The following is a 12,566-nucleotide window of genomic DNA, read 5'->3' as shown; positions in this document are numbered from 1 at the left end:
GGCACATTATTCCGTGCACTACAGATTTTCCAGGAGGATTTGGAAAAGTCAAGAAGTAATACGGCTTGCTTTTGACAACATGCGGCTGAACTGTTGACTGGAAACCTGCAAATCCCCCAACTGTTTGACTGCATGGTGCAGGTGGTGTATGAGTCTCATCTAGACGTGCCATGGCATGAATGAGTCCTCGCTGCCTCTGGACTTTAGTATCTGAAGGAGTAATGTCAACACCTGTTCGCATACTTGGAGCTCCACGCTGGACAGTCTTGTAAGGATGGACTTTATGCTGATCGATGCAAAGATGCTTCATTTCTTTAGACTTGGGAATTGTTAATTCTGGGGCCGATTCCTCTGGAGCATGAACCAAATCAAGTGGCTGGACAAACATAACATTTGTACGGTGTGAAGTGTTCGCGCCAGTTAGCGTGTCCTCAGAAAAGTCATCATTGTCCATTACTGCTGTCCCTGGCATACCCAGTGCAAGCTCCTCTGGACATGCTTTGTTCTGCTCAATATCGTACTTGGCCCAAGCATCATAGAGATGTAGCACGTCTTTGTAGCTGATCCCAATTGAGAATTTTTTCAATAACTCGACAAGTTCCCGGCTTCTGGTTAGTCCGTGTATCATAACAGACAACCTTGTTCCAAATGAAGTTCGTTTGCCTGTCATATATGAAGAGAGCAAGGCAGTCAAAGCGATAACTGCAGAGTCGTCATCCTCCATATCAAGGTCACGCTGAGGTTTTGAAGACTTTAGACGGGAAATGAGCTGTTTCAGTAGGCTGCTTGTTTCGTCCTCATTGAGTAAATCGTCAATGTGAGGTGGCCAGATCATTGGCGATACTTTTGCTGCTTCAGCTCTAATTCGTTGCGCTACAATTGAGACGAGTTGGTCATCAGTTGCACCTAGGCAATTTACAGCAGCTTCTATGTATGTTCCACCAGCTGACGTGTCAAAAACCATTGAGCTCTTGTTTTTTGTAACTCTTTCGTGGAAACCAATTTGGTCGCTGAATTCCGTTTGGAGCATAGATTTTATTGTGCTAGACTTCACAGTGTTCACAGTCATGCCAAAGTTCACCAGCATTTGCGTGTAGTCTTGTAGAAGGCTCTGTAGTGTTCGGAGTTCATGTCTTTCAAAAATTACAGTGCGCACATGTTTGAAAAACATTTGACGTACTTCTGCCAGTCGTACATTGTGCATGTGCAAATGTTGATCATTATAATCATGGACTTTGATGTATTTCGTCCAACATGACCGATGGTAGCGGATCTCTGTGGCAAATGGATCTGACGTGGAATCAATCAGTGTCAAAATGCGATCCCGCATATTCTCGTCGTCCAGATGGACTGTGTGACCTTTGAAGACATGCCATGCATCCATTTGTTGCATGATGTGCCACTTGTCCCGTCCAGGGTGTTTCAGGTCTTCTCCCTTCATACACCAAATACACAAATGTTTGTCTTGTATAATACCGGTTTGTGATCGTGATTGTCTCTGAGCGCAAGATGGTCCAGGTGCTTCGTCAGCTACATCATCGCTGCGAGAGATTTCTGTTTCAAAACATTTCTTTTGTCGCTTTAAGTGCCTGCTCCAATTTATAGTTACTGGCCAGTTGAACTTTACACAGTTTGTGGAAATATATTCCAGCTGGTCCATTGTGCCATGGCACTGCATCAAAGACTTGACCGTATTTGTCCAATCCTCTCCATCGTTCTACTTGTTGTTGGAGATGCTGCCAGGCTTCTGGGCTTAAGCTACTCTTTTCCTCATCACAATGCTTATGACAGAGGATACACTCACTGGAGCTTGATAGTCCTGGAGGCTGGTCCTCATCTTCACTCTTTCTCTTCTTTCCTTGAATGGGTGGTGTCGCCATGGTATACTCTGCAATGAAAAATAAAACCTATTACTTACTGTACATACCGTACATCAGACAGCATGATATGAATGATGTTAATACTTAACTGAACTTAAATATTGAACAGGACAGATCTTTATCTCTTAAAGACAAGGGACTTAACTAATATTTTAACTATTATTAGTTGAATATACTTAACTGTAATGCCTTGATCCATTGTCCACCCTGGTACTCCCTGGAAATTAATACTAACAACTACCTGTGAACAAATACCTGTGAAACTTAATCAAACGATCTTGTAGATAAGGCAGCAATCTTGGTTCGTTACCTGCTCAAAAAGTCATTCATAGTAACAATAAGGTTATAAATGAAAACACTAGTCATGTAAAACTGTATTTAGACGCCAGCGATGAATCTATGGTATGCACAATTATGAACATATACAATACATGGTTTTTTGCAGCGGCCATCTTGGATTTTGGTCAACATTAATCATTTAATATCATTTTAAGTCACAATATCACTTGACTGATGTAAGATGCAAGATCTGGGCCCAGAAAAACCCACATATGGACACCCAATATGTATATGTAGCATTCACGTAGGCGGAAATATGCCCGATTTCGCGGTTTTGGCGGACATCTTGGATTTTGTCCTCTGGCCGAGTTAGCCCGCATTTTAAAAAAAAGATACCCAAGCTTATTTTTTTATATATATTTTTATCTTTCAAAATCAACCTTCAAACCTTGATCACGGGAAAATGGTCACGAACTCTATTGGGAGCTCCCCTACTATGTCTGTGCTCATTTGTAGACTGGTGTCCTTGTCAACATCAGTGCACATTTCAAACAGCCATTTTGTTTATGGAGAACAATTCAACTTTGGTTTCCAGTTACATCATAGTTTGTTAAAGGAGTTTCCATGATTAATATGCTGGTCCTCTTTGAACAGAATATTAAAATGAGATCATTTAAAAAAACTCAAAATAATTTGTTGCTTCATCCTTTCGAGCAGTCCAGTAATTTTTTAAAGTCTGATTGTCGTGTCATCATAAATATTATTGAAGATCTTTGAAACCATGATAAGACGACCATCGGCCGAGACTCAGTATGAATGTGAACATTGTGATGCAAGGAAGTAAAAGCACAAGAAACCAAACACCAGCAATGGATAATACCAGGCCTGAACATTACCTCTTGTTGGTAATTGCTGTAACTGGAAGTGTTTTTTTTAAATCCTTTTATATGAAGTTTAACAACACCCTGGTGTTGGCTTAGCGGTTCGGGTGCCGGCTTGGGATCCTAGGATCCTGGGTTTGAATCCCGGTCATCGCTGAATTAACACCAGGGGGGTTGACTCAGCCTGTCATCCCACTGAGGTCGTCAAATTGAGTACCAGTTTACTAGTAATTCCCTGCGTGTTGGAAGAGGTGACTTACAGGGTTGGCGGCAGGAAGGGCATCCGGACATAAAATATTGCTGAACAATGGGGAACACGGTGCCTGAAAAAGGCCAAGCCCTGCTCTGCGGGGAAAAAGGGCCTCTAAAGTGGGTGCCATATGAAGTTTAACAATAACAGGTTGTTTTGTGTGGTTTTCATGAATATACCTGGGATGGTAAAGTGGTCTAAACCTGTCTCTTTTATTAACACACACTTCCCTGAATTCAACATCTCAAAATGCTTTTCACACACATTATTCTTGAGCATCGCTTGACATTTCATCTCCAAGCTTTTTCAGAGATTTGGATCTATATCCTTAGGCCCAGGGCCATGAACAATCTCAGCATAAAATTGTTAATTTGGTGACCTCTCAAGCCTACCTTTTTACCTGTAAAATCAATAACCACCTTTTCTGTCAGTTGTTCAATTTAAAAGACTTGTTTTGATACTTCGCTCATTCTACAACCAATTGATCTACAGCAGTGTGGGGGAAAGTATCATAAGAAGGTAGTCTCTCTATAAAATAACCTCCACTTGTGAGGAATGTTCTGAGTTATGAGACATTTTCATGATTACAGAACTTGAAATTTATCAATATCTTATATCTTTTGGCATTTTGTTCTTTCAACTTCCTTTGAGAATGGATTTTATATTCTTGGAGATAAATTCAAATGGATAAAATTTACATGAACAAATAAACTTTTCATATATTTACTTGCCTTGAATTCATCATGAACAAGCTCCACAGGAACAACTTTATGGTTCGTATGTTGTCCAACCAGGCACATCACACACATCAAGCTTTCATCATCCTTGCAGTAGAGTAGTATTGGCTTGCCATGCTCGGTGCATCTTCGCTCCTCCACGTTTACTCCTGGCACCAACTTCATCTGCTCTACCAATTTGGCAAGGGCCACATTCTTTTGACATTCTGGTTTTATCGGAAATACTTTACGGCAGTTCGGACAATCACAGACTGTGACCTCTTCCCTGCTTTCCCAGTGTTGCTCAATACAGACTTTACAAAATGAGTGGCCACATGGAAGAGTAATTGGTTCCTCGTACAGTTCAAGACACACAATGCATTGAAGTTCATCTGCACAAACTCCAGTCATCGAAGAAGACGCCATTTTCTTGGATCAGAGAAGGAAGTGGAGCAGAGTTGAAACCTGTAGGTCGAGAGGGGTAGTTATAAAAACAAAACGTTAGAGGTAAGAAACATCAGGTAAATTACTATGGAGCACAATTACCTCAGAAACAAGAGAGTTCATAGAACACGATACCCCACTCTGTGTTAAAGTCTATACAGGAATGCCTTGTCGTTCACGAGGTGGTGAAAATCCCCATGAACCGCAAACTGAGGAGGTAATGGGGGAAAATATGGTTTGGGATTCAACTATAAAATTGTCCAAACTGTACCATTAATTAACATGTTTGTGCATTGTTTTTGTGCTGTTTGGGTTCAAAAGAAAGTATTATTTTCCTGTATTAAGAACGTAAAATAAAGTGTATTTTCCTGAGTTATTATTATTATTCCAAGAATATAAGACCCGTCGCTTCTCTGATGGAAACACCAATCTTTGCTGCAATGGCTAATCTATGGGGGAAGAAAAACAAACAAAGGATTTCTGGGAGATCCTGCTCTCCGTGTAGGGATAACCAACGTCACGTGTTGGCATTTGCAGTTTTGACCCGCGTGTCCACGCCCCCTTTAAAGAAAAAGCTTTTTTCCCGGGAGTTACCTGGGAGTTACTCGAATCCCACGTAGTTGGATTTCTTGAAATCCATTAATTTGTTCTTAAGTTATAACATGAAAAACAAACAAACAAACAAGACAGACGGCTCCTTTAAAAATATAGATTTCGCGAGCCGCCTGAGTCTGCTGATTGCATCATTGCTGGGAGCGTGGCTGTGCCCCTGATGAATTGCTCCGATTCCAGTGAGCTGGTACTCATTTTGCAGACCTCAGAATGACAGGCCGAGGCAACACCCCACCCCCCAATCCACCCCCCCCCCCCACACAACCAATCCACCCCTCCCACCCTGCCCAACCCCCCCCCCCAATCCACCCCACCCACCCCCGCCCCATCCCCCAATCCACCCCTCCCCACCCCCCAATCCACCCCTCCCCAATCCACCCCTCCCACCCCAACCCCCAGCCCCAAATCCACCCCTCCCACCCCACCCCTCCCCCATCCCTCCCATGTCATGGCCGCACCAGAAGAGCAATTTTCTTGAAATCGAACTTCGATTGGGATCGATGACAAAACAGACAGAACAATGGCAAGCATGAAATCAGCAGAGCTATACTTCGATCTCTTAGTTTATCTTTCTATTTAACAAGATGATCTGAAGTATCTGAGTGGCAATGCTCCATGACCCGTCCTTCATTCTTCCTCTCTGCATGTCCTGATGCTTTTCCACTTTGACCTTCATGCTCTGAAAAAGAGGGTCTGACTGGTCCTGGTCCTGGTCCTGGTCCTGGCATCAATACAAGACCCTCAATTTGGAGTATGTGTGTTTGTGTGTCAGTAATAAGCCAATAATAAGCCAATCACTCCGATCGTAACCGGGTGGAAAAGAAGTATCAACTTCAAATTTTGACTCATGTTGAAAACACGACTAGTTATGCTAGACCAATAATTCCGGCTCTATCCTGGAAGGAGGGGGTCCCTCATGCCATGGTGTGATGGTATTCCTAGATTCGAACTTTCACCAAAATGTAATCATTTCCTCCATGTCACATACACAACCTCTCCACCAAATTACGTCCGAATCCATCCACAAGTTTTTGAGATGTCCTGTTCACAGACAAACAAACAGACAGGGGTAAAAACATAACCTCCATCCACCTTGGGTGGCAGAGGTAAAAATACAAAAGATTCACGATTTAGGCGACCTTGACCTTTTGACCGCAAGAGGAATAGGCTTCAATGACCCAATATGTAAAACCTGGTCAAATTTCAAACCAATCGGATGAGAATTGACGATTTTATACAACCTTGACCATTGACCTTTTGTCCAAATTATTAATTTGTCTCCTCCGTATTCTTATAATAAAACTGTTGACAATTTCCATGACAAAAGCTGAAATGGTACAAAGGTTACAGCCCGTGCAGACATACCCCTACACGCCCCCACACCCCCCTCCCCCACACACACTCCCACACGCCCCCCACACCCCCTCCCCCACACACACTCCCACACGCCCCCCACACCCCCTCCCCCACACACACACCCACACGCCCCCCCCACACCCACACCCCCACGCCCCCCCCACACCCACACCCCCACGCCCCCCCACACCCACACACCCCCCCCCCCCCCACAGCCCCTCCCCCACCCCCCCCCCCCCCCCCCCACACACACACACACACACACACACACACACACACACACACACACACACACACACACACACACACACACACACACACACACACACACACACACATCCCCACCCCCCTCACACCCCCCGCCCGCACACACCCACGCACATTTTTCAGTTTTAGGATTGGATTGCGGGAAATTTTTATTTCTTCCTTCTGATAACGAAACGTAAAAGCGACATGTTCAATGTAGTTGTTAAACGGGCTGTCAACAACATGGAAACACCACGAGAGAGGCAACGCACAGCACGCAGCATGGGCCACGCACCTCGGAGAACATAGGACACTGGCGTCAGACAGCACGGTGTCGACGCACGTGGGAGCACATGGAGTATAGCGGGTGTGGACGCATGTGGGAGCACATGGAGTATAGCGGGTGTCGACGCATGTGGGAGCACATGGAGTACAGCGGGTGTGGACGCATGTGGGAGCACATGGAGTATAGCGGGAGTGGACGCATGTGGGAGCACATGGAGTATAGCGGGTGTGGACGCATGTGGGAGCACATGGAGTATAGCGGGTGTGGACGCATGTGGGAGCACATGGAGTACAGCGGGTGTGGACGCATGTGGGAGCACATGGAGTATCGCGGGTGTGGACGCATGTGGGAGCACATGGAGTATAGCGGGTGTGGACGCATGTGGGAGCACATGGAGTATAGCGGGTGTGGACGCATGTGGGAGCACATGGAGTATAGCGGGTGTGGACGCATGTGGGAGCACATGGAGTATAGCGGGTGTGGACGCATGTGGGAGCACATGGAGTATAGCGGGTGTGGACGCATGTGGGAGCACATGGAGTATAGCGGGTGTGGCCGCATGTGGGAGCACATGGAGTACAGCGGGAGTGGACGCATGTGGGAGCACATGGAGTATAGCGGGTGTGGACGCATGTGGGAGCACATGGAGTACAGCGGGTGTGGACGCATGTGGGAGCACATGGAGTACAGCGGGTGTGTACGCATGTGGGAGCACATGGAGTATAGCGAGTGTGGACGCATGTGGGAGCACATGGAGTATAGCGGGTGTGGACGCATGTGGGAGCACATGGAGTATAGCGGGTGTGGACGCATGTGGGAGCACATGGAGTATAGCGGGTGTGGACGCATGTGGGAGCACATGGAGTACAGCGGGTGTGGACGCATGTGGGAGCACATGGAGTATAGCGGGTGTGGACGCATGTCGGACGAGATAGTCGGACGGTGTGCTTACACTTACAGAGGACGGTGTGCACGCCGGACAGGACAAGGCCAGTTGCTTTGCTGTCAAACTTTTGAGGAAACATTGCGCTATAAGCATGGTGTAAAAGGTCACATAACAACGTACCGTAAAAGGCATGTTGTTTGAAGTGAGGACAAAGATGGTATGGAGGAATTAGCGCAGGAACGAAGGCGTCACGTGCACACACGTGCCGGGAAAAACCTTGCGATGTCAGTGACCTCAGCGCATGCGCAGTTGGCGTGTAAATACTTTTTATTCCTTTTTTTAAAATGGCTTTTCCCCATTCTCATGTGGTTGTTTTCATTTGTGCCGTTAATGAAGTTGCCTTATTTACTAGGGAAAGTTCCCGGCGTTGCCCGGTAACCATGAGTCCTTTCCTGATGGGAATATGAAGAGAGGCGGCAGCACAGGAGAAAAGGGTGGGAGGGACGGCAATGGAAGGAGAGGGCGACTGGAGAGGTCGAAGGGTGAGCGTGCAACGGAACGGGTAGGGAGGCGGTGAGGGTCAGTATAAAGCACGAAAACTGTTGGTCAATAAAAACATGCGTGCGTAAAAAACGCAAAGGGACCTCTGTGTACTGTAACGCCGTGGCTTGCAAAAGTAGGGACCCGTAATTCCGCCAGGGGCGCTGCGCGCACTGCTGACGTCACGCTGTGCATGGCACTCTGTGACCGCCGTTACGGTGCAATGCTTTGCGGGCAAATCGTTTTTATGCCATGGTATGTCATATTTTGGACTTAACCACTCTTCATGACTGATCATGTGACATCTACACAATCATGGCTACCACCGAGACGGATCCTGGTTTCACGTGAGTAATTTTACCATATTTGCTCGATTTTTGAAACCGATGCATGCAGATATCGTGTCTATACCACACCTAAAATATTCTTTAGAAAGAATAAGCAAATCTCCCCTTTGAAAGTGCCCCCTGAAGTGTGTCCAGGTGGAAGTTCTAAGTCGTAGGTCTTAGCAACTCTCAGCAATCTTTTACCGCATGGATTTATCTCGAGTATTTACTAAACTGTGCAAAGTTGAAGTTGCGTACATATTTCAGCAGTTTTCAATGTAAATCGGTCACAGATATGGATTCCATATTTATATGATAAATAATGGCCACTGATGCGGAAAATTGCTGATACGCTTTTGGCCATAACTTTGCTTACAGACATGCTAGAAGGGTCATCTATGGCTCATTTTCTTCATCTTGAAGAGCTCTAGCAGCTCACATAGTAATTTTACATCTATCTCCAACTTGAATTTTTCTGGCCAGTCCCTAGCAAAAGCAGGCCAAATGGCGTTCTTTTGGAATTACACAGGAGACGGACGGACAGTGGCTTATTTTAATGTTGTACACTATGCTTTTGTCATTGGAAGGGCGTTTGGAAGACAGTGCGATAACAAAAGAAATTGCCAGGAAAAAAAAGAAGGGAACCCTCTGTGCACTGTGACCACGGACGTATATAAAAAAAACCTTGACCCGCAACGCGTCTATCGCTCCCACGCGAGCTAATGAAGTCACCGGAAGCAGTCTGGCGGCCATGTTGGGGGTGACACCCCCGCAGCCCCGCGAAACTTGAAACTATTAGAGATTATCTGCGTGATGGTCTTGAACGTGCCTTCGGTACAAGCCTTTCATGATGTTCCTCGTGGATCATACTGAACCCTTTCCCGAAATATCAAGCCCACTTGACCCAAGCAGGTATGCAAGCGGACAGGTAGGCAAAGTAGCCGATGCCAAATGCTGGTTTATTGTTCTGATGAAGTGTGTTTTTTGGGTCTGAAAAAAATATATATATATATTGTTACGGTCCGCGGATTAGGATGTTATTTTACCGAGCGGTGGTGTTGCCGCGGCCGAACAGTGCTTCCCTGATTAATACCCGATTTGCCCCAAACTTTGGCCGTATCGCACCGCAGCTGCTCAATATGGAAAACTCTAAAGCGACCGAATGCAAAGAGGAAGAAGACGTACAGAAGGGTAACTGGGTTTATTATTATGTACACACATAAGCAAACAGAAAGCAGTCACGTTTATTTATAGGGACATGAGACGCAGGTGACACAGTGAAATCTTTAGCTTATACAGACATATTGTTACTACCCAGGACAGCACGAACAAAACAAACTCACGTACGCAAATGGATGGAAATTGCAGGCAGGAATGACAGGAGGTGGGTGGCTGGAGGAAGGCACGGAGCTGGCTGGAGTTTGATCCCGCACGGGACGTCGGGCTGGACCTCGATGGCCGCCGATGCCACCAATCCTGTCGTGTGCGCGGGGTAGCGGGTCGGAGCTGCTTGGTGGAGCCAAGCCAACGCTGCTGGTGGGGGTCTGGCGTGACGGGTTCTCTCTCCCTCTCTCACTAACTCCAGGACTCTTTCTCTCTTGCTTAGTCCAACTCTTCCTCACCACCGACAACTCAATGCAACCCCTCCACTCTACGCAAACACTGACCACCACTGACGACCAACCCAGCTCTGACCAAAAAAACCACACACTCCGCTCTTGTCGTAGCTCATCCCGTAAAAGCTCATCTGCCCCGGGAAACGCCCTGCCGTGGGTTATATAGGCCCCGCCCCTCAACCTTTGCGAACCTCCCCGATCGCTCTTCCTCCGCCCTCTCTAGCCAAACCCCTGGCTCATGGTTGGTCGAGTGGGGCTGGCTCACTCCTCCCCTCTATGACGAGGTGGAGACACGCCTTTCTTCTCCGACCCTGCCTCGTGGTCAATGGCGGTTATTGGAGGGGATGTAATTGGCAATGGCACTCGAGGCCTGGCAATGACGAAAGGGGGAATGAAAGTTTTGGGAATGGGAATGAAGGGAATCTATCTTTTTCACTTGGTGCAATGGAGTATTTAAGTTAATGGGAGACACAGCCTTACTCTAAGACACATAATAAGATATAAGCTATCGAACAGGGGTATTCTATGGTTGGCTGACGTGGATGCTTTATGGACTAATTACCGAGACGCCCTTTCTATCTTTACACAACTCCGGAGGCAGGAGGCGCAGAATAAACAATAATAATAATAATAAAACACACAATAAAAAAAATACAGTCCTCATATCTGCAACAATATATAGTATATTGTAACTTCAGAGCTCCATGGCATCTTGTCACCTTTTGGTAAAGTTTATATTGCTATTTCAAAAAGGCAACATGTATCCTGATTGTCTTATTGGATGTATTTGTCAACATATCTGTCAAAACTTGCCTGAAAAAAAATCAACATAATATTGTTGCGGATCCCGGGTTCGTCGACATACTAAGGGGGGGGGGGGGGTTATGCCCCGTTTCCCCACAAACTCCCGGGTCTGCACAAAGGTCGTTGCCCGCGAGCGACTAAACTCGTGATTGACGGATTGCTAAGCAATTCCGATCGCCAATTTCCCAGTCACACATCGCAGAGTTTAATGGTGAATATTCCCAAATACCTTCAAGACACGTGACCGGAGAAACCGGGGATTGAACCCTCGCTTTCCCACACCTTTTTGAATGCCGAGTGGTGTTGCACAGTGTGGAAAGCGGCCTTATCCCAACAAGAATTATGAACCCGATTCGAGCCTAATTCGGTCTCAGATAGTGCGAGCCCAATTGATGGGAAAGGACGTAACGAGCAGGCAGGAAGTAAAGAACAAATGTACAGCCTTTTATTTGTACAAGGCACAGAGAAACAGAGACAAAGATTTACCTTATCAAGTCTTACCTATCGTGATAAACCCCGAATGGTACCTTCACTCTCTGACACACACACACACTCTCACAGGGACAAAAAGGCACTGGTTAATGGAGATCCTACCGATGTACGTACTGGTCCAAATGGGTTCCTCACTGGTGCCCACGTGGCCTGGTGTGCGTGGCTCGATCCTCAATGTGAGACATGCAGCCTGGATAAAGTAATGTCCGACGGACTTCAACGCAGGTGAGACGAGCTGCCACGTAGGCAGACAACTTCAGCGCAAAAGATTAGCGCAGACGCAATGGGTGTCGGGTGCCGAACAAAGGCCAAGTACGTGTCGTGCGAGATACGGACAGGCAAACGAGTCCAGGTGTGTCCTTCGTGAAAGGTCCCAAACGCAAGAGAGATCGTGTCGTCCACGAGGCAAATAGTGAACAGAGCAGGAGGACGTGGCGAAAGGAATGCAATAACGGAGGAACAGAGCAAAGATCGTGGCGTGGCCAAATCCAGGTAAGAAAGAGCTCAGGTGTTTCCTCGCTGAAGTCCCGGGTGAAAGAGAGATCGTATCGTCCACGAAGCACAAAGGGAACAGAGCAGGAGGACGTGGCGAAAGGAGGCAAGAGTGCAGGTGTGTCTTCCACGATGTCCCCGAAAGCAAGAGGTCAATACTGCGCTGCGCATCGGCTAATATCAGGCTTGGTCACGCCCCTTTGAAATGTTCAGAGCCTGCCATTGGCTGGGGCTTGCCGCATAATGGAGACAGGTTGTCCCGCCCCCTTACTGGTCACGTGGGCCTGTGGTGTTGGCCACGCCTTCCTGCATATCTTAATGGCCATGCCTTCCTGCATATCTTAATGGCCATGCCTTTAACCAACGAACATCCTGCCTACTCAAGAACATCCTGCCTACTCAACGCATATTTGGTCTTTTTACTACACAATGGGCAAAGGGCTAATCTGTACATTCAATA

The 12,566-nt window shown here is 46.7% G+C and overlaps 1 protein-coding gene across 4 annotated transcripts in view; it reads right to left on the bottom strand.

Moving 5' to 3' along the window:
• The window catches only part of LOC144889530 (nuclear factor 7, brain-like), a 31,161-nt gene extending 23,031 nt beyond the window's left edge, over window positions 1–8,130 (bottom strand). The window contains exons 1-3 of one of the 4 annotated variants that reach the window (XM_078770143.1): window positions 8,017–8,118; window positions 4,022–4,471; window positions 1,805–1,888 (exon numbers count right to left, since the gene is read on the bottom strand). In XM_078770143.1, the coding sequence (XP_078626269.1) occupies window positions 1,805–1,888; window positions 4,022–4,432 (495 nt within the window). In that variant the 5' untranslated portion in view covers window positions 4,433–4,471; window positions 8,017–8,118. Of the gene's footprint in view, window positions 1–1,804; window positions 1,889–4,021; window positions 4,472–4,552; window positions 5,170–8,016 lie in introns of those variants that run through there. The other 3 variants (XM_078770144.1, XM_078770145.1, XM_078770146.1) reach the window with 3 other exon arrangements.
• Window positions 8,131–12,566: the final 4,436 nt, after the last annotated feature.

This window comes from Myxine glutinosa, chromosome 1 (assembly GCF_964187855.1).
Source record: "Myxine glutinosa chromosome 1, kmMyxGlut1.1, whole genome shotgun sequence".
Taxonomy (NCBI): domain Eukaryota; kingdom Metazoa; phylum Chordata; class Myxini; order Myxiniformes; family Myxinidae; genus Myxine; species Myxine glutinosa.
The sequence above is the reverse complement of the archived record's forward strand: the minus strand, read 5'-3'. Positions and strand labels throughout refer to the sequence as shown.